Below are 22,329 nucleotides of genomic sequence, written 5' to 3'. Positions count from 1 at the left end.
GATCTCACTTCTCACTGGTGCCTGAAACCATTTTTTTTCTTTTTCTTATCAAACAGAAAATATATTTACAAATCCTTAAAAGTTAAAAATACAAATATATTGGTTTTGTTTTCTCAACATGAATATATTCAGTTCAAATTTAAAAATAACTGAAAATGAAATCGAAAATAAAAATATACATATTCATAAAATTTCAAACATTTGTGTAGACTGGTCGTCATATATTTATGATATACCAAATTATATCAAAGGAAAATCAAGACAGTAACTTTAAATATGAATCAAGACAGTAACTTTAAATATGAATCAAGACAGTAACTTTCAAACATTTGTGTAGACTGGACTCCATGATTATGAATCTTGTAACTTTAAAGGAAAATCAAGACAGTAACAAAGAAAACCAAATTAAGTAGTCAGACTACGAAACCAAGACAGTAACAAATGAAAACTATTAAGCATTTAAATTAATAAAAGAACTGTTTTGTAAACATGAAAGTAGAAGATTTCCCGATAGGGAAACTAGAGTCACTGTAACCTCCATTTCCTCTCTTGTTGGAATAACCAGGGTAATGATTCAAGCAAAACTCAATCTCACGAATCAAATCTAAACCTTCTTTCTCGCCGAGAGTCTTAAGCTTCCACTCGCTAAATGGATACTCTGTCCTATGAATCACATGAATCTCGCCTCCCTTGCCTTCATCTTTCACCAACACTCTTGCATTCTTCATAAACCCTCTTACAAGCTCTTGATGCCTCCTAAATCACACAGTAAAATAATAATAACATTTTTTAAAGAAATAGGTTTGACTATATATTACCAAGAAATAAAATCGGTTCAAATATGTTTTTTCCTACGTAATATCTTTTAAAAAATAAAAAAGACAACAGATATATATCTATGGGTCGATACAAGGGGTATATATAAACACACATGATGATTTTAATTTCGTGCTCACGGCCATAGTCGAACCCTGCATGTGGATAATTGAAGATGACTCTATCATATATAGCGGAACCACCAAGGGTAGGCTTTGTGGCCATTGAGTGGACGTTAACTCCATAGACCACGCTGCACCCGAGTTTCTCCAACTCTTCTACGTTCGCCTTCCCATTCTTGAACTTACGCTCTAGCTCCCCTATACAACGTTCGTCATCCCAGAGTTAATTCACATAACTAATGTAAAGAAATTTAATATTAAATTTTGATTTACGTACCTTGAGTATCAAGAGAGGTTGCAGTGAGATTAGATGCGGAACCAAAAGCCCTTGCTAGAGACAGAGAAAAGGAGAAGTCTCCTTCTCCGACCAAAAGTATTTTTTGTTTGTTACTGTAATGTTTTAACCTTTTAGTTCCTTGAACCTCCATTTCGTCTCTGCATGAGTTTGCCTCTCACACCAGGATTATAATGTATGTATACGTACATATTTCTTTATGGATGCATGGGTCAAAGAGGACTTAAATGTTTTATTTTGTTTGTTTACTAGGCTATATGCCTATATATCCAACTGGCTCTTCGAACTTTGTGGGTATTTATGTAATTCGGAAAGCATTCAATGTTCTGTTCATATCCATGCAAAAACCTTTTTTCTTGCCGAGAGTACATAAATTTATAATGCATCAATTGATACATTTTTCTCTTTTTGCGTGTGTAATAAAAGAGATGGTTGAAAAAAGAAAAAAAAAATCCTAATTAACCAAATATTTCGGTAATGAAAAAACAACCCGTGTGGTATTTTATATACTTTGATATAGTGCAATAATATATGTATTTTTTTAACCGTTTGGTTTCCTAATGCTCCATTTCATCCATGTTATTACTTCTCACACCATGTCGATTAATAGTCCATATATATTACACACACATATAAACATATATATCGTGACATAGTTTCATCAATTTGATATATGGATGAATTTGACAAATATAGAGGCTACTAATATTAAACTCTGGTTTTGTAATCTGGCTATTCAGAGATTGTACATGATTGTTTATGTACTCCTAAGAACATTCAATTTTTTTGCACAAAAAAAAAAAACATTCAATTTTATGTTCATACACTCTTAAGAGGACAAGAACTGAAGCCTCATTCTATACCAGATTTTTTATATTCAATTTCCTTTAATTAGTTTTTTTTATTAAAACCAATTCCTTAATTAGTTGGATCATTTCAATGAGAAGAATGACAAAATTCTAGCTTCCAGCATATGCCAATTAGAATGAGGCGGAATTTAATTATTTATTTTTACCATTCGATGAACATAATCATTGGTATTACCATTACAAATCACATGTAATACTTCGAAAATTATAGCAGTGATTATTATTCAAAGTTTCAAACAGTCAAGTAACGACAAAAAGAGCTTTGAAATTTGTTAGGAATAGTGCGAAAGATAAATATGTAATCTTCGTCACATAAAATTTATCCACGAACAACCTGGATACAAACTAGTAAGCTTCATGATCTTCGTCACACAAAAAAAAAATATATATATACATCCGATCCAAAATCCAAACCCACTTAAGTATATGTATCGGAAGAGTTTTTTCAGAGAATCCGTTTCCGGAACATGAAGGTAGAAGATTTCCCGACAGGGAAGCTACCGTCACAGTGACGTCCACTTCCTCTCTTATTTGAGTAACCAGGAAAACATAATTTGTTACATTCCATCTCCCGGACCAAACACAAACCCTTTTCTTCAGCCAGAGTCTCGATCTCCCACTTGTCAAATGGATGAGCCGTCTTATGAGTAACATGAATCTCACCACCGATGTCTTTTACCATTTTCTTCGCACTCTTCATAAAACCTCTCACCACTGCTTGGTGTAAGCTGTGATACACATACACACATTTCGCATGAAGCATCTTGCCCTCGACTATCATTTCGTTCGGGAACAGGTTCAAGGCAAGACACTTCGCGTTGCTCACATCTCCTCTGCTGATGAGCTTGCGGATGCGCTAACCAAGCCGCTTCCTCGTGCTCGCTTTCTTGATCTCTCTGCCAAGATCGGACTCTGTCGCCGGCGTCCATCTTGAGGGGGCATATTAGTATAGATAAGGCTTATCTATAACTTATGTTTATCTTGTATAGTTATCGTAATTTCCAAGTCTCCTTGGATTACGATCTGATCAACACAACAACCTTATTGTATAAATATGTGATTTCTCAATGAATAGAATCATCAGTTCTCATATTCTACATTCAATACACCAAAGATAACCATAAAAATGGAGCCAAAAGACAAGTCTTATAGATTAATTACATGATGTAGTAGCTCTGGTGCTCACAGCCAAAACCAAACCCTGAATGAGGAAAATTAAAGATGATTCTATCATAAAGTTCCGATCGTTGACCATGTTTAAGATCTTTGGTCATGGAATGCACATTAACCCCGTGGACCACAGTGCAACCTTGTCTCTTCAACTCTTGTATGTTAGCTTTTCCATTCTTATACTTAAGCTGTACCTCCTCTGCATTATTCGTATTTCAATTATTAATCACCAAATGACGAAAATCATATTATATATGGTTTCATAATCGCATTAACAGACAAAACCCATACTTGTGACCCGGATTATATGATTGTTCAATAACATCCAAGAACACTAGATCAAAACAAAAATAAAAATCTTTACAATGACAATATATACCAAAAAATTTCTAAGAAGATAGACGATTAAAGAATTGATTTACCAAAAGTGTCGAGAGAGGTTGCAGTGAGATTTGTTGCGGAACCAAAGGCTCTAGCTAAAGATAGAGAAAAGGAGAAGTCTCCTTCTCCAACCAGAAGTATCTTTTGCTTATTGCTGTATTCTCTTAACTTTTTAGTTTTCATTTTATCTCAATGTCTTTCCCTTTTCTCACAATGTTGTTATATACACACACATGAAGATAGATATAGTATCAAATATGCAAACTAAAATATTAGTATTAAATGTTTGGTTTTGAAATCAGTCTCTTCGGACTGTGTGATTATTTATGTAATTCGAAGTGCATTCAATATTCTATCCATGCACCATTTTGGCGACAAGAATCAAACCCTCTTTTGTTTTCAATTGGGTACCATATACCACGCCAATTAGCAAGTTTATTAACAGAAAAGATGCATTGATTTGTTCTTACCGATTCATTTACCCGTCTGAGTTAATTAACAAATTTTACATATTTATTTAATTAAATCTAGTGTCAAAATCATATTTTAAACCAATGAAATTTAAAACTAGTATTAGTTTTCATAACCAACGTCAATGTGACACCATTTATGTCAAATTTGACTATGTAACATACAACGTATGATTTATGTATTTCTAAGAGCAATATTGCATTTGTATTCATCCACCATTTTGACGACAAGAATTAGACCTTTCTTTAAGTTCGGTACCTATTGTAGACCTTTAGTTGCCCCTACTGTGCCAAAGAGCAATTATAATAAAGGTTGTGCTGATTTGTTCTTACCTACTTTTGTGACTTTTCTGAGTTAACTAACAATTTTAAATCCTTCTTTAACCAATCGAATTTTTACAATAGTAATTTCAGTTGATATCCATGTTAATCCATTATTGTTTGAATTCAACTTTTATATATATAATGTGGTGTTTCAGTTATAACCACAAAAATCTCAATAATGTTTAACTTAAATTATTGCAAATATAAAACATTAATGTTAAGTATTAGCCAAAATTGACATCTCTGTCAGAATTTGAGAGATATAAATTGATAGATAATTTTATGTAATTTCTAAAGCTAATTAATACATTAGGAAATAAGATCTCACGATTTGTTTATTTCAAATATTCAGAAGTATCAAACATCTACTGATTAGGAGTCTAGGAAACTCTTGAGCTTAGCTTGTTCCCGTGGATAAACAAAATCTTAGGATTAGTTCTGCTTAACATATTTATTCGATTCACTAAGAGAACAACCGTTTCCTAAACATGAAAGTAGAAGATTGTCCAATAGGGAAGCTTGAGTCACAGTGAATTCCACTTCCTCTCTTGTTGGAGTAACCTGGATATTGCCATGTGCCAAACACCACTTCTCTGGAAAACAACAAACCCATTTCTGAACCCAAATCTTTTATATTCCAACTGGCAAATGGATATGCCGTCTTATGAGTCACATGAATCTCTCCGCCGTAGTCTTTAACCATCTCTTTAGCACTCCTCAAAAATTCTCTCACCACTTCTTGGTGATTCCTGTGTCCCCACTCACAAGTATACACAAACATTTGTTTACTACACCAAAAAAACTGCAAAACTACATAAATGTACCATTACCATACAAAAAAAAAAATTATGTACATGATGGTGTGGATCTCATGTTCGCGACCAAAATGAAACCCTGCATGAGGAAAATTAAAGATGATTCTATCATATAGAATCCATCTGACGACACGATAATCTGTGTTCATGGAGTGCACATTAACACCGTGGACGACAGTGCATCCAAGTCTCTCCAACTCTTCTACATTATTTTTCGCATCCTTGTACTTCAGCTCTAACTCCACTACAACAAAAGTAAGATTGAATTAACCGCAAATTTACGTGTCAATAATATTGTATTCGTCATATATATAAGAGAAACTACAAACACAAACAAAGAATGATGATCTCAATACTATGAAATGATTCTATAGGGATCAGATTATGTCGATACGCTGCAAATGAATGATATATGTAGCTACCTCGAGTATCTAGAGAAGTTGCAGTCATGTTAGTAGCCGTACCAAAGGCTCTGGCAAGGCATAGAGAAAAGGAAAAGTCTCCTTCTCCGACCAGAAGTATTTGTTGTTTATTATTGTAATGACTACAGTATAAAGTTTGTGAAACCTCCATCTCGTCTTCATGCATATGCTGCTTTCACCATGCATTATATAGTTTAATTATAAAATGATATGAATGCATGGATCAAAGAGTTTTTTCTCTTTGTTAATTTGGCTCTTCGAACTTTGTGAGTATTTTATTTTCTTTCAACATGCATTCACGTTCTCATTCATCTGCCATATATATACATCTTGAGAGAGTTTTAAACCTTCTTTTTTTTTGACCAGCGTTATTAATAATTTTGGAATGCTAATTTCAAAACGTGAATGCTAATTTCCAACATACGAATTAATTCAACCCTATGATTATGAATGAAGTTCCAACATTCGATACGACTTACGAGCATAAAAGACAGTGTTGTAATTTGCTATTTTTTGCGAAATTCATTACAGTAACATAAGTATAAGTCAAACCGCACAATTCCTTTCTCGTTCGGATTGGTGAAGTGCAATTGCAAATAGCATATTCCCGTTGAAATAAACGACTCAAGAACAACTTTGAACTTATAATTAAGCTTTATATAGTAACAAGATATAGGGTATATGTTAGAATCTCTGTAGTAGTTTTTGAAATTTCTTTACTATATCAAGTTGTGAACTTAAAAATCAAATAACCAACATAAAGTGTACCATAAAAAACTAACAAAGCTGTTTACTGAATATTTTGTAGCAAATTTTGAAGCAAATTTGAAGCAAATTTTGAGCATATGTTTTGCAAGCTCAAAATCATAGAACTGAATTAACTAATACCTCTAAACTAAAACATTAATTAACTATTAATTATGTAAAGAAAATTCAACCAGTGATAAAATAATGTACAAAATATAAAGAGCCCAAAACAATTAAAACCCAATTAATTTTACATTGAAAACTTAAAACATCATACTGTATAATTTAGAATAAAAATTCTTCTAATAATTCAACTATTAAAAAACGAAAGGAGTATTGAATAAACGTAACTACTGTTAATTACAACCTATAATAAAATACAGTAAATCTTCTAGACAAATCAACAAGATATTTCAAATCATTTGATCTCAGATTTCAAAGGGACTAAATCTCTTTATTTTTTAGGAAACGAGAAACATGAAATAAACCATTGTTGAAAGGACAAAAAGAAAATTCCAACATGCACTTTATAGAGAAAAGATGTTCCTTAGTGATGAAGTGTTTAGGGAGCCACACCTAACAACACTAACATTATCAAAAAGAAAAGATCAAGAATACAAAAAAAAAAACCTGGTTCAAATAATAACGAAACTCACAAGCAGCAATACGCATTCTAATTACGTAGCTTAAATGATTTATTAATTATCTAAGGCTATATCGTAAGATAATCCAAAGTATTAGTAAAACAACTAAAAATTATATATTTACTATTACATTATATATTAACATATGTTTCCATCGTTTGTATACAATAAAGTTCAATATATAAATGCAAAAAAAGTTTCAAAAATGATGCATGGTGCAACTCTACAAAACAAAACCCATCCCATTAAGGAAAAGCTCCCTCCTTTTTCCCCACTCACAATCTCTCTTTATAAAAAAAAAATTAATATTAACTTTTTAACTTTTGTTTTTTCTATTAAACCAAACACCATTACACATTCCCAAAATTTCCTTTCATTCAACACACAACTTAGTTCTCCTCACACCATCAACACATCTTAGCTTAAACTCCATAGACCTTCTTCCTCTTCTAGTTCTTCAACAAGCTATCAAGACATAAAAAACCCATGTCAAGTCTTCATCCACCGCAACCGTCCGAAACACCTCCATGGGAAACGCCTTCTTCAAAATGGTATACTCCAATAAACACACCATGGAGAACAACTCCAAGAAGCACAAATTCAACTCCGAGTACAACACCAATAGCTCTTACCGAAGTGATTGTGTCTAAATCACCTTTATCTCGCCAGAATAGCCCTACAACGCCTAAGCTAGACGGTATCGAAACACAGCCTTTACACGAGACGATGGTTCTCTTGCAGCTAAGAACAACCCGAACCAGTCCATGGATCTGGTGTGGTGCAGCTTTGTGTTTTATCTTCAGCATACTTCTTATAGTCTTTGGGATTGCTACTTTGATTCTCTTTCTCGCCGTCAGACCAAGAACCCCTGTTTTCGACATCTCTAATGCAAAGCTCAACACCATTCTCTTCCAGTCACCAGTTTACTTCAACGGTGATATGTTGTTGCAGTTGAATTTCACCAACCCAAACAAGAAACTAAATGTGAGGTTTGAGAATCTTCTTGTAGAGCTCTGGTTTGCCGACATAAAGATTGCCACACAAGGTGTCTTGCCGTTTTCGCTAAGAAACAGTAAGACTAGGCTAGAACCGATCCGTTTGATTTCAAATTCGATCTTCTTGCCTGTAAATCATATAATTGAGCTCAGAAGACAAGTGACCAGCAACAGGATAGATTATGAAATCAGAAGTAAATTCAAAGTGAAAGCTATTCTTGGCTTTGTTCCTTATTCGTATTGGCTGCACGGGAGTTGTCAGCTTCAATTGACCAGTCCGCCAGCCGGTGGCTTAGTTTCTCGGAACTGCACTACTAAAAGATGGTGAAGAACAGCGGTCATCTTCAAATTCACAAGATGTAAAGAGGAATCAAGATTCAATAGACTCTATGCAAGAACCGAGATAAGAGTCTGTTCTATATTGGTAAGATAGATTTAGTAATTAAGATTGGTGTAATTAAATGAGTCAAAGAGATAATTCTTATAAGGCCATATATTCTAATCCCGTATTCAAACATGCTACAAGATTACTAAAATCTGATCCATATTTTGATCCACAAGACACAATCTCAAAGAACAAGGATCACACAGTAGATTCCTATGTTGGTTCCTTAAGTGTTTAAGTAATCAAAAGAATTATATTCAAAGTAAAAAGATGACAACTCACAACATGGAGTTGTTCTTTAATTGAAAGCCTTTAACTTCATGAGTACTTTTTCTTCAGGAATTAGCTACAAAAGTGGCAGAGAAAAAAAAGTGAAGCTAGAACTGATTGGCTAAAGCTCAATTAGCTTACGTGGGACAAGCATGTAAACTCGATTGTATAAAGATTAAAAGCCTCAAGTCTTAGCAAAATCTCTAAACAAAAGCTAAAGTAAAAGGACCTAAAACTAATTCTAGTGGTAGACTAAAACAGGGATCAAAATATACTCTTTCACAATTTTAACACTTGTGTCAATAAGAAAATAGTGACCAAATTCTAACTCTCTCTCTCTCTGCATTCCGTCATATCAATTTGAAGTAGCCGATTTAAAAACTACTAACTAGATTATCTAGACGAATGAGAAAAGAAAGAAGACCTAAATTTATTTTCAAAAAAAAAATACAATGTTTGTCATTACTTTTATCTATGTATCCAAACAAACTTTACTAAAATTTAATATTATTCATATTTATATATATATATATATATATATATATATTTTTAATTGTTTAAATTTTAAAAATTTATGAATAGAGAACATTTTAGCAAAATAAGATTAGAATTTTGGATGTTGTAAATATTATGGTATTGAAATTGAATTTGAAATATTTAGAAAATATTATTAACAGTAAATTACAAATACTATATACAAATTCACTTATACACATGACATAAATAAATTCAAATTTATGAATAAGAATATGAATTATCGTATTTTAATAGTTTATCATACTATCAAAATGTAAATGATGCATATTTAAAAATTGAAAACTTTAAAAAGTTTTAGCTATTTTTATGAAATGTTATAGAATATTTTATATCATTATAGTTTGAAGATACAACATTACAATTATTTTATAGATATAAGGTTCAAGAGAAACATACTTCATTATATCAGTAAATATATGTAAATTTATATTATTATTAATTTATGATATTATTGGGACCATATTTTACATGAAATATTTTTTTTTTAAAAATATTATCTTGTTTTTTTTACAATCAAAAACAAATTATCTTATTGAATTTTGTTTATTTTTACATTTGCCCGACTTAGGACTAGCAAGTTTATTAATTTATAGTGTTTATTAATTTATAGAGTATTAATTTATAGAGGTTTTTACTGTATTAGACATGTTGAATCAAAATGATATAATTAAGATTGAGCAAAATATAAGCAAAATATAAGTTAAACATATGCAAATTTTAAGCGAAATAGCTCAAAATATTAAAATGAATTAATTAATATTAAATAAACTACTGTTAGTTACAATTTACAACCTATAGTGGAAGAGAATAAATCTTCTAGACAAATAAATATTCTAGACAAATAAATAAAATTTGTCAAATTATTTGATAAGTAATAAGAAGAGAACATAAACAAAACTGTTTATATACGGTGTTCACAAAATTATTTTATGTATCTGAAATATTTATGATGAGCATGGTATGTTGTACAAATATGAAAAACTAATCCATATGATCCACATATATAATATGTAACTACTATGTATGATGAATTGTTTTGCCGACAACAGAAATCATTATACATAGTTACATATTATATTATATATGTGGATCATATGGATTAATTTTTCATATTTGAAACCCTATGATATATAGAAAAAACTAATATATATGCATGCATGAATGAGTGAAAGTAGGCATATTGTGTTTGTTTTGTTGTAGGTATGTATGATGTGAATAACCCGTAACCACCTGAGAAACGTATCCCTCAAGTTAAAGGGGACAACAAAAGAATCGGTTAACTAATCTACACTTTAGTTATCGCGAATTGGTTTACTCAATTGTATTGTATGTGAATAAGCGGGCTCATTTTCTCATAACAGGCATAACGGGCCCGCGTATTTCAAACCCATTTATGTATGATGTATTTGGATCGGTTATAATCATACATAATATACACACCCGGTTAATTCATATCAAAGTTAAATTTTGGAGAAACTCATGCATGCATGGGGCATGGGGGCACATGACTTGAAAATCATGAGATGATGTAATTGTTAGTATGTCACAATACATGGATCGAACACATGAAGTGGTTCCCGTACATTCCGCATAATCATCATTATAAGCTTTTGGTTGCTTCTGTCTGTTGCGAGACTTCGTAATCCTTTCTTTTCATATTCATTTTTTCTAACGCTGAATAAATATCTTAGGGAACTGTCCAAAGTCCAAACTACACAAATAGTTCCATTAAGTTTTCTAATGCTGATTTCGTATGCTTTCGTCATAGTTGTTCCAAATACGAAAAATTAACCATTAATACCACACGACCACGAGTGATGGATCTATACAAACTAAACTTACTCCTCACATTTTCTTTTTTAAAAATGTGAGGATAATATTACTCTTTGCACTATAATGGCCGCAGATTGACAAAACTCAAAATTCAGACTAATTCTTGGAAGTCGCTGTCAAAATGTCTTGAACTTAAGAGATTAAATAGACAATCATAAACACAACAAAGAGAAGCAACACTCGCAAAACTGAAAACTGTCGTTCTTACATTTGGTTTAGGCATGTGCACTTTTTATTATTGTGTACACACAAACTTTTTTTTTTTCGTTAGCTTAAAAAGGTTATTTGAGCCTCGAGTCATCATCTTCAATCTTATATTATATATATAAACCAAAATATATACATATTTATTGTATGTAAGATGATAAAAATTGGTGATCGTTGGCTGGAAAGTCATTGTTATTCAGACAACACATGATCATGTGATGGGGTGGCGCGTGGGTCCACGTGATCCCACGTCGAAAGCCTCTCTTCTCAATTTCACAAAATTAGCAAACATCCAAAAGATTTTATATAATTAGATTATTGAATAAAAGTTTTGAATAAAGAAGAACGAATCTTTCCTATGTATATAACTCCAAACACTCCCGGCCTTTTTCCTCCAGTTTTATTTCTTGAATCCTCCAAAATTACAAAAACAAATACCTTAAATTTTATATAAATAATATACTCAAAATGTTCTATTTTTGGATAATATAATTGTGGATCGATGTTGAAACTAATCCTCTTCTTCCTCTGTTATCTACGCACTATGCACGCGCATATACAACAAATTTATTTCTGCAATGGTCAGACAAATTGGATTGAATATGCATTATTCTTGGATCTATGAATTTTCGGTTTATCTCTCGTTATTTTTGTTCAACTTATAAGATAATAACAAAATAAATCACTTCCAATCTATAGCAATTATTGTACATTACATTCTTTAACTCGTTTGCAAGAAAATAAAATTAAAACTCACAAACCAAAATAATAAGCTAAGCTTAGATCTTTCTTTTACTGATTCTAACAAATCATTGACAACAAATATTCACACACTTTTTTATAAAATGTTATCACCCTAATCGTAGTAGACGTTGTGTAGTTTTCTTTTATACGGATTCATCGGAAAAAGCAAACGAACAATTAGATGAACCTCGAGGAGTACTGACAATTTTCTCCGGTGGTAACGGTTGCGGCTGCCATTTCTTTCCTTTTTTCATCATATCAGTTTCCGATTGCTCAATATCAAACTGTCTAATCTCTTTAAGCATAGCCACAATATCTTTCATCATAGGCCGATCGGCTGCCTTATTGCTCACGCAAAGAAAGGCAACGGCTAAGGTTTGTAGCATCTCATGCATTATCGGATCTGCCCGTCCGCGTAGTCTCGGATCAAGAACTTCTCTAGGATCTTTCTTTCCAGCTAAATGATCTCTCACCCATTGAACCAAATGAGCACCTCCCAGTAGATCCGGATCCAATGGATGCTTCCCGGTTAAAACTTCTAGTAACACCACTCCATAGCTATACACATCACTCTTCTCGGTTATATGTTGCATTGAAGCATGTTCTGTAAACCAAACAAAATAATATCCGTTATAAATTCTACATTTTCAAATAGACAATTCATGACGTAAAAAAACAAAATTCTGAATTTTACCTGGAGCCATGTAACCATAAGAACCGGCTAACGGAGGCCGGTTACTCAATTTCGACGATTCTCCATCGATAACTCCCTCACCGGAGACGATTTTAGCTAAACCGAAATCGGCTAAGTAAGATTCGAACCGGGAACCCAATAAGACATTCATAGCTTTAACGTCACCATGTAGAATCGGAGGAAGACAATCATGGTGAAGATAAGCTAGTGCATGTGCAACGCCTAGAACCACGTCGTAACGTGCTTCCCAATCAGCTCCTCCACTTCCTTTACCAGCACCATGAAGCAGAGAACTTAAACTCCCGTTAGGAAGATAATCATAGAACAAGAGTTTCATGTTCCGGTTCGAACACCAACCCAAAAGACGGATTATGTTCCGATGTCTAATCGAACCGAGAGTGTTGATCTCCGAGTTAAACGCACCGTTTTCTTCCTTTGACCACATTTTTTTCACGGCCAACGTTTCACCGGACGGGATTGTGACTCTGTAAACTACACCGGAGCTTCCCGTTCCGATCACGTTAGCTGAAGTTAGATTCTTGACGATGTCGTCGATGGAGAAGTCTAGTTTCTGATACAGAGTCACTTCCCAAGAATCTAACTCCTCATGCTTTCCGGCGACTTTTTGTGCCTTGACGAGAGTGTAAATCGCCATGAGAACAAGAACGACGCTTGCTGCGACGAGGATCGACATGGTTAACTTCACCGCGGAGCGGTGTCGGGTTTGGATCGCGTTCTCGGGTCGGGTCGAAATGAAAAGCCCTTTGTTTGATTCAAGAACAGAGAGTGGCAGTTTTCGGAAAAACAGAGTGTTCGGTAACTCGCCGGAGAATTCGTTGAATGAGATGTTGAGTGAGACGAGGTTCTGTAGATCAGCTAAGACGTTTAAGTTTCCGGCGAGTTTGTTGTGAGAGACGTCGAGGGTTCCGAGATTAGTGAGACTGGAGAATCTCGACGGGATCTCTCCGGCGAAGTTGTTGCAGCTGAGATTCAGAGAGATCGCAAGAGACGGGATTCGTCCTAACTCGTTTGGGATTTCTCCGGTGAACTCGTTGTCGCCGAGGTTGAGAAGCTGTAAGCTCCGGCAAGACGAGATCTCTCTAGGGATCTCACCGGTGAAGCGGTTCTTGGCGAGGTTAAGCTTCGTGAGTTCGGTTAACGATCCGATTCCGGTTGGTAAAGAACCGGTTAACGAATTATCTGATAAATCAATGAATTGTAAGCTCTTCGGAAGCGTCCCGGGTAAACCACCGGTTAAACCGTTTGAATGTAGATCGACGAATTCGAGACTTGTACAACCGGAGATCGCCGGAGGGATGTTTCCGATGAGACGATTCTCGCTTATATCGATAAAGTTTAGGTTTTTCAGATTCCCAATCTCCGCCGGAATATTCCCAGCGAGTCTGTTTCCGTTGAGTCGAAGCCGGTACAGATTCGTGCAGTTTCCAATATCCGGCGGTATGGCTCCGGTTAAGCGGTTAGAGATGAGAAGAAGCTTCGTGAGGTTTCGTATCTCGAAGACTCCGTTAGGGATGGAGCCAGAGAGGTTGTTGTAAGAGAGATCAATCGCTTGAAGCTCTTGGCATTGTGATAAAGACTCCGGGATTTTTCCGGTTAACTGATTCTGCCACGCGAAGAACATCGTCAAGCTTGTTAATTTCCCGATCAACGGCGGAATCTCGCCGGAGATTTGGTTGTTGTCGATCTCTAGATGCGTTAGCTTCGTGCAATTCGCTAGCTCTTCGGGGATTGTGCCTGAGAGCTGGTTAACGCTGAGCTGAAGCTCTTGGAGGTTCGGAAGGTTTCCGAAGCTTCTTGGGATGTTTCCGGTGAGGAGGTTTTCGGATAAGTCGACGAGGAAAAGGTCCGGGCAGGTTCCGAGCTCGGTTGGGATTTTTCCGACGAGGTTGTTTTGCCATAAGAGAAGACTTTGAAGCTTCTTGAGACGTCCGAGTGATACAGGAATCGAACCAGAGATTGAGTTTTGGTACAAGTAGAGGTTTTGAAGCTCTGTGCAGTTACCAATCTCGTCAGGGATTGGACCAGACAAGAGTGCAGTGTACAAAGCTATTGTCTGAACTTTTTTCAAGTTTCCGATCGACGCCGGGAGTTTACCGGAGAGACTTGTCTCGGCGAGACCTAAAGTCACAAGACTCTCGCAGTTACCTATCTCCCAAGGAAGCTCACCTCTTAAGTTCTTGTTACCACCTGCACGGAAGATTTCAAGACTCTTGAGTTCTCCGATGGTTCTAGGAATCTCTCCGGCGAGTTTATTGTCGAAGAGTTTGAGCTCGACGAGGTTAACGAGATACCCTAGCTCCGACGGAATCACACTTTCGAGATTGTTTGTGTTGAGAGACAGAGTCTTGAGTTTCTTGAGCTTGAAGATTTCAACTGGGATATCACCGGAGAGAGAGTTATCAGCTAAATCAAGAACTTCAAGCTCCGACAAGTCTCCGAGCTCTTTAGGGATTGAACCGGTGAGATTCACGGAGGTTAAAACTAGTGAAGTCAGAGACTTTAACTTCAGGAGATTCGTCGCCGGCAGAGGACTTTGAAAGTCCATGACTTGGAGTTGTATCTCCGAGACTTGACCTCTCGCGTTGCATTTGATACCGAGCCATTGACAAGGATTGGATTCGGAGGGTTTCCAAGAAGACAAAACGTCTCCGGAGATGTTTAACTGAGATTTCCATGAGAGGAGAGCTAGACCTTGTTCGTCTATGGAGAAACAGGGGATGAAGAAGAAAACAGAGGAGTTAAAGAGAAAGAAGAGGAAGGGGAAGAAGCAGAATCTAGGGTTGCGTGGCATTGGTGAAGAGGGAGAGGAGGAAGGGGAAGAAGAAGAAATGGGAGAGAGAAGTGCGTTGGGATTGTGAAGCGAAGAACCCCATGGATTTGGTTTTTACTTTGTTTTTATAGAAATATATAAAAAGAAAAACAGAGCAAACCAAAGGAGAGAGAAGAAAGAAGAGTAGCAAACGAAGATCTGGATCCCCAAAAAGCACCTCTACCTTTTTTCCTTTATTATTATTTTCCAATTTTTTTTTAACTTTTTTATTTTTTTAATTTTTCATTTCATTTGTTTTGTGAACAAAATAGAAAAAGAATTGAAAATTTGAGTTAAGGAAATACTAAAAGTCGATTATTTATTTTGGGGTTATGTATAAATGATCCATAATATATGAGTGTTTATAATTAATCTTCTTCTATAGTTGTATGTAAGTGGATTTATTTGTGGTAAACCACCATTTAGATGAGGCATGCTGATAATAGTTTTCATAAATGGTAATTAGACAAGATAATTTACTATTAGTAATCGAAAAGCCTATAGTATACGGCTCCAGGTTCAAGTTACAACTCCTATTGACCTAACTATAACATGCGAGTCATACATCATATAAGAAAGAAAAAAAAAGGTTATCAAATCAGAAAATGACTTGTTAAAATTGGCCCTATTGTTTTTGGTATTTTCAGGAAACAAAAAGAAGACAATGTTACACAAATCAATAATAATTTCTAGTTACAAATCATGATATTTGTTGAATACTACCACCTATTATTGATAAACAATGCTTTACGTAATTGTATTCTTTAATGCTTCCAAAGACGATTTAAGAAACTTTGGATTGTGTTTAATTGTTTTTGATCAACAATGCTTCACATAATTGTTAGTTTTTGTTTACTTCGGGGGAGTCGGAATTCGGTATACCGTATACGTATATAACTGTAATCTGGAGATATCTACTTTGGAACCCTTTCTGATATAGTATAGATTACAGTATTAAATTAGTAGTTGGAACATGGAATCTTGAAGAGAGTGAACTGCACATGCAAGCTAAGAATTTATGTGAAAAGATTAATCAAATTTACTAATGCTCATCTCTGCTCATCTTGTCGGTCCATTTCATTCGCTGTAATTATATGATACATCTGCTAATATCTATAAATATATATATATATATATGTGTGTGTGTTTGTGTGTATGTTTGCTCATATACATGTGTATGCAATTATGCATGCTTAAAGACTAAATGAAGTAAGAACTCTATAACAACATCAAAACCAAGTACAGCCAATCGACTATAGTTCATGTAGTTGCTAGCTAGTAAATATATATTGTAGATGTTCATACAAATTTAAGATGCCAAAGAAAACTTAAATATATCAAGATTTGTAGTTGTTTCGGAAAAGAAAAAACAGCAACATTTACCTACCTTTTACTTAATTGCACTTTAAATAGTTTGTAAGGTTTATTAAATTAAGATGACGATGTTTAGATCCAACTTCTTGGACAGAAGTTTTAAGAATACTGATTACAAAAATTAAGAGAGGGGAGAAGTGGACAAAACAAAACAGAAAAAATGGAAAAGATAAAGTAAATTAAAATTAAGATCATGGGTCAAGCATCATTAGGGTCAAGAAGATTATATATAAAGATATAACACCACAGCTCTAGTCACATGCCATAGTAGCATCAAAAGATTAAATAAGAGTATCAATAGATATATAGAGAGATAGTCATGTGCATATCAGCATATCTATACACATATTTACACTAAATTTATAGTAAAGTAAGAGAAAGCATTGCGACAACATGGTTTTTTTCTGCAGGCAATTAATTATGGAATAGTGTGTACTCTAATTACCGTAATTTGCACTTGAAAAGATGGTGATACTAAATATCAATCATGAAATGCGTTTCGTAATATGTAATTTTTGTTTACGTTATAGACAACATATATTCTTTCATTATAAATAGTTTTTTTTTTCTTTTTCATTTTAAAGAGTTTAATGGTAACAAGTAACAAGTTTCTTCTCACGAAAGTACGAATATCTCTTGGGGTCTACTACATTATACATTTGTATAATATGTACATATACTAATTAAATCCTATGCATGCATATACTAGTGGGGATGTATAAAGGTGATCAAACTTGACTACTAGTGAGTAAGGTGTTCACTGACCTTAACTTTAAGACCAGAAGATTTGCTAAAGTTTCGAATTCGATTTCGCTGTATGTACTTTGATCATTTGGACTCGGCTCGAAAGTTTTCGACCATCCTTGATTTACAACTTTTTTTCTTTAGTTTTTAACTCATTTTTTTTTTAGTTTTGATAAATAAATTCATAAGTAAGAGATACAAACATGAGTGGGAAGAGTTAAATGAATATGGTCCATAAAGAGGAAAAATAAAAAGGGAAAATAATAAGACCAAAAACCAAAAACCAACAAACAAGAAGGAAGTAAAGAGACAGCAAAAGATGCTAGAGAAAAGACAAGCACCCAACTGTATTTTTTCCAAACTTGTGAAAATTTATATTTCTTTCTCAAAATCATATGATTTTCATTTAATGGTCCATATTGTTCTTTTGCCTAGCTATCGCATATATCATTATTTCGAAACAATTTCGACAATTCGGGACTGTTATAACTAAGCAGCTCTCAATTATATCTCAAAACTTTCACATGTATACGATGAAGGGTGATGGGTATTATGATAATGATACGTGATTATTTTTATTACTTTTAACAAAGTTAATAGTGATGATAGCAATTTAGATAAATTAACAGATGTAGACTTGATTACGACAATGGAACAAGATCTGGATCTATATCACGTTTCGATTAGGTCAGAGATCTCACCACATGATGATAGAGCAATTAAAAACAAATCTACGGATACATATTCAACTTAGGATAAATGTTAGTTTTAATTCCTATCAAAAATTACGAATAAATAATTTTAAAAAGCATAATTCTTTATTTTAAAGTTAGTCTCTAAAACACGAGATACAAAATTATAATTCAAGATTGTGCTTGGAGACAACAATTGAAGCAGTCACTTAAACAATGCTAGTTAGTATTCGGTATAACAATTTCGTAAACGTTTGTAAATAAATATAAAATCATTTTTAGTTAACTCTTTTTTGAGGTTTCAGAAACCGATAGTTATGTTTTATTATATACTTTCAAAAAATTTGGAATCTTGGAACGAGTTAAGCTTGTTTAGTGGATAAATCAGCACTAAGCGAGTGTTATAAATTAATTAAAGTGTGGGATCTGATCGAGGACTACGATGGGCAATTGTTTACTTAGTTATTTTTAATATATAAATGATTATATACAAGCATTTGTCTTTATCAATTTTATAAATTCAATAATTATAAGAAAAACTGGTCCATTGTGGGGTATTTAGTAGCAGAAGCAGTCCAAGAATGTAGTGGCAGAAGTACAGAAGTGTGAATAGAAGTGGGCATCGATCAAAACTACTTGTTTATTTGTTAGATTTGTCGATCCAATGAATATAACATATATAATATGGTTGATCATGATAATGCTACGTCTTATGAGTGGTCTGTGGTCATGTTGATAAAATTCTATTGGTTGTAACCACTCATACGAGTATATACGACCACGAAGACACTGTAGTAGGAAAAGTACCTTACATATACATGCTGATAATATAACTTTTTTTCGGAAAACCAACCAATCCTCCATAAAATAACAATGCAAAAAATATCCCAAAAATAATGTTCTGTCTTTTATTTTTTCTAAATACTACAACAAACAAGTTTGAGAACCATATTTTGGTAATCTTATGGATAATAATTTACAAAATATATATTTTTAAAAAAACTGAAGTTTGCTCATTATTTTAACTTCTTTTAGTGCGTTTCTTTTGTCGTGACAATTTTGACATAGTCAATATAAACTTTTTTCTGGTTAATAATATTCAATAATAAAGATTATACATAGAAAGGAAGTTTTGATGAGGATATAGAACATAGTTACTATATAGTATGAAAAAATATACGTGACATTTTCTGTCAATTGTTCGCAACTGGTGTGTGCCCGGGGGTCAAGTTAGGCGCGAATGGTGCGAGTGATCTCTTGCGGGATGAGTGTCAATGAAAAGTAGCCGGGCATACTATAAAAAGGCGAATTATTGGATTCCTAGCCTGCTTGTATCATTCAGTAAACTAAAACACGACAAAGATGATGAACCATTGGAATGATTCACATATGAAAAACTAATCCATATGCACATATAAAGTGATTTTTTTTTGTTCGAGGATATATATGATGATATATAGATAGTTTACAATTAACTTTTGATTACTAATTTGGGACATCTCCATATCAAGTGTGAACCCTATTATATATAGTTTGTTGTATAATAGTTTCAGGAAAGTATGTACAAAGAAAAAACTGACATGTATGCATGCATGAATGAGTGTAAGTAGGCATATTGTGTTTGTTGTAGGTATGTATGATGTGAAATGAGATGGGGCCAATGATAACGAGATATGGCTTTATGAGGGAAATCATAATAGTGACCTTTTTTTGTGATGACAACAACCACACGTGCTCATTCCTTCTACCAAAGGTTTTTGCGCACTCGCTAGGCCTTCGTTGCACCTTTTTACTCCAATTATTTCAGAGCCAAATTCTTAGTACTCAATCCGAGTTTATTAGATCGAAACTCAAACCTTTTTTCCTTTGTCTTTTAACTTCATTTCATTGATGTTAATCAACTCTTTTTTTAGCTAGCTCTCTCAAGTACTCTATTTTTGAGATTGAAACACAAAAACTGTTTTTAGTTTCATTTCATTGACGTAATTAGTCTTTTGAAAGACGCTCAAGTATATTTAACATTCCCTATAGACACCAAAGCACAGTCTATTAATCTTTGCAACTAATTTGACAAAGAAATCAACAAGTTTACGTATTAATTAGAGGTATTATTCTTTTATGTAACGAGAGAATATCTTAATACTGTATAGAACGCATAATTCTGTTGAAACTCAATTTTCAACAAAACATTCCTGGCCTAACTTTTAACTAACTGGCCAGATAGTTTTCTTTAACTTTGTTACTTTTACACACCATTTTACTTTCTTGGTCAACAAAATATGTTTTGGAAACATATAAATATAATAGGTATGTGTAATTCACCTTTCACTCTTTTTCTTTGTCCTTTAATCCTTTCCGTAATCTTATTAAGATAAAATATACCAGCTTTTTTCTCTTATTAATTAGATTTTCAGCTTTTTTTTTCCTTTCCGCTTCATATACTGTCTTTTTTTTGTTTTCCTTTATTAACGATCATGCAAAATTTTTCTATCAGAATTGTTTTGTTAATTCCTATTAAGTTTGCGTAACCATGAAAAATTCTCACCGAGAGAACCAGCCTTTTAAAACTTTCCTTTTTGTTATCTTTTTTACTTTTTTATATCGCTTTTCACAGAATATATAGACGACAACAACAACAAAAAGTGAATGTTTTTAGAAAGATAAAAAATAACATAACACTAACCTTGATGTGTCTTTAAAAACTAAACATTGCTTAGTGGAGAAGTTGGGCTTTTGCAATCAATTAATCTTTTATTAATAAAAATTTTAATTTAATGAAATTAATGGGCCTTCGATGTTTTATGGAAAAATAGAGATAATAATAATACATCTGTGATGAAAGGTGTAAATTAAAAGGGTCAAATATTCCTTCCGTATTTCCAGGACTTGGGTTTCTCGCTTACATTAAATTAAACTCTAACTAAAGTCTAAACATACTTCCACTCATAAAAATAAAATAAAGTATATGTAATACATCACTAATTGTTTCTATCAGTTGCCTATTTTTTTTTTAGTATCTAGATGATAAATACGGTAACATTGATTGTCAAATTTTTTCAGAGATTAATGAAAAACATGCATGGTTATGTAATTATGTATTTATCACCAGATGGACAGTTCTATTTTGCTAACTCTAAACATTAACTGAATAGTAGTAGTTACACAAGACTAAAAAAAGTAGCAATTTGTTAAGATATTAGGAAGATGCCAAAATAAAAGAAAAGGGAAAAATGTGATTAGTGAATATGTTAATCAATAGGCTCCCTTGTTTTTAACCTAAATAGCCTTTGCTTTTTTAACAAAAGACTATAAAGAGTTTCTCATTTGCACTAATGCCAAGTTCGTGGTGTATTATATATTTCTCCACTAAAACGGTCAAATTTTTGAACGCAAAAGCAGTGTTTTTTTCCTGTTGATTACATTAATAAATTAAGATCTAATCTTTGCATTATTGGTGATCTTTTTGTATCAAAGCCAGTCTCTGATATTGACGAGTCTTTTTGACTGATGGGGTCCTGTTAAATAGAGGCCCATACTATACAATAGCGGACCTTTTTGGGCCCAGGTAAATATATATCATTTGTTTGCACTTTGCAGTAAAAGATGTTATGCAACACACTGCACGTATCTTCCATCTTTAAATCGAACAGAACTTGAGTTTTTGATGACTAACAAATCAATTTTGTTTCCTAACTCCTAAGAATTCGTTCACTTAATAAACCATGTTGCAAATAAAAAGAGCGAAATATACTTGTCTTTTTGTTTTTTGCACTAATCCTAATTTTTGAAAATTGGAAGTTAAGAGAACATTTCAGTGTACATGTTGTATCTTTTACTAATTCTGATGCAATAATTCACAGCAAGAAACTGAAGCTAACTCGTAACCACCACAAGCCACACTCTCTCCAAGTTCCATACCTCATCCACAGTGGCTGGTGATTTGAACCAG

General features: G+C 33.5%; 2 protein-coding genes and 3 pseudogenes across 2 annotated transcripts; 1 reads left to right on the top strand and 4 right to left on the bottom strand.

Moving 5' to 3' along the window:
* Positions 1 to 464: 464 nt before the first annotated feature.
* LOC104732720 (uncharacterized protein At4g26485-like) lies at positions 465 to 1,366 on the bottom strand (annotated as a pseudogene).
* Positions 1,367 to 2,547: 1,181 nt separating this feature from the next.
* LOC104755510 (uncharacterized protein At4g26485 pseudogene) lies at positions 2,548 to 4,013 on the bottom strand (annotated as a pseudogene).
* An 897-nt stretch (positions 4,014 to 4,910) lies between these two features.
* On the bottom strand, positions 4,911 to 5,866 carry LOC104755501 (uncharacterized protein At4g26485-like; annotated as a pseudogene).
* A 1,580-nt stretch (positions 5,867 to 7,446) lies between these two features.
* On the top strand, positions 7,447 to 8,627 carry LOC104732710 (uncharacterized). The gene has a single exon (XM_087489309.1). The coding sequence runs from the start codon at positions 7,562 to 7,564 to the stop codon at positions 8,396 to 8,398; it is 837 nt and encodes a 278-aa protein (XP_087345435.1). The 5' UTR covers positions 7,447 to 7,561; the 3' UTR covers positions 8,399 to 8,627.
* A 3,342-nt stretch (positions 8,628 to 11,969) lies between these two features.
* LOC104732704 (leucine-rich repeat receptor-like serine/threonine-protein kinase RGI4) lies at positions 11,970 to 15,886 on the bottom strand. Its single transcript, XM_010452283.2, has 2 exons — positions 12,741 to 15,886; positions 11,970 to 12,650 (listed from the first exon to the last, which is right to left on the bottom strand). The coding sequence occupies exons 1-2, from the start codon at positions 15,550 to 15,552 to the stop codon at positions 12,190 to 12,192; spliced, it is 3,273 nt and encodes a 1,090-aa protein (XP_010450585.2). The 5' UTR covers positions 15,553 to 15,886; the 3' UTR covers positions 11,970 to 12,189.
* Positions 15,887 to 22,329: the final 6,443 nt, after the last annotated feature.

This window comes from Camelina sativa, chromosome 2 (genome assembly GCF_030686135.1).
Source record: "Camelina sativa cultivar CO46 ecotype springtype chromosome 2, ASM3068613v1".
Taxonomy (NCBI): domain Eukaryota; kingdom Viridiplantae; phylum Streptophyta; class Magnoliopsida; order Brassicales; family Brassicaceae; genus Camelina; species Camelina sativa.
Note: the sequence above shows the minus strand (reverse complement) of the source record. Positions and strands in the feature narration are given on the sequence as shown.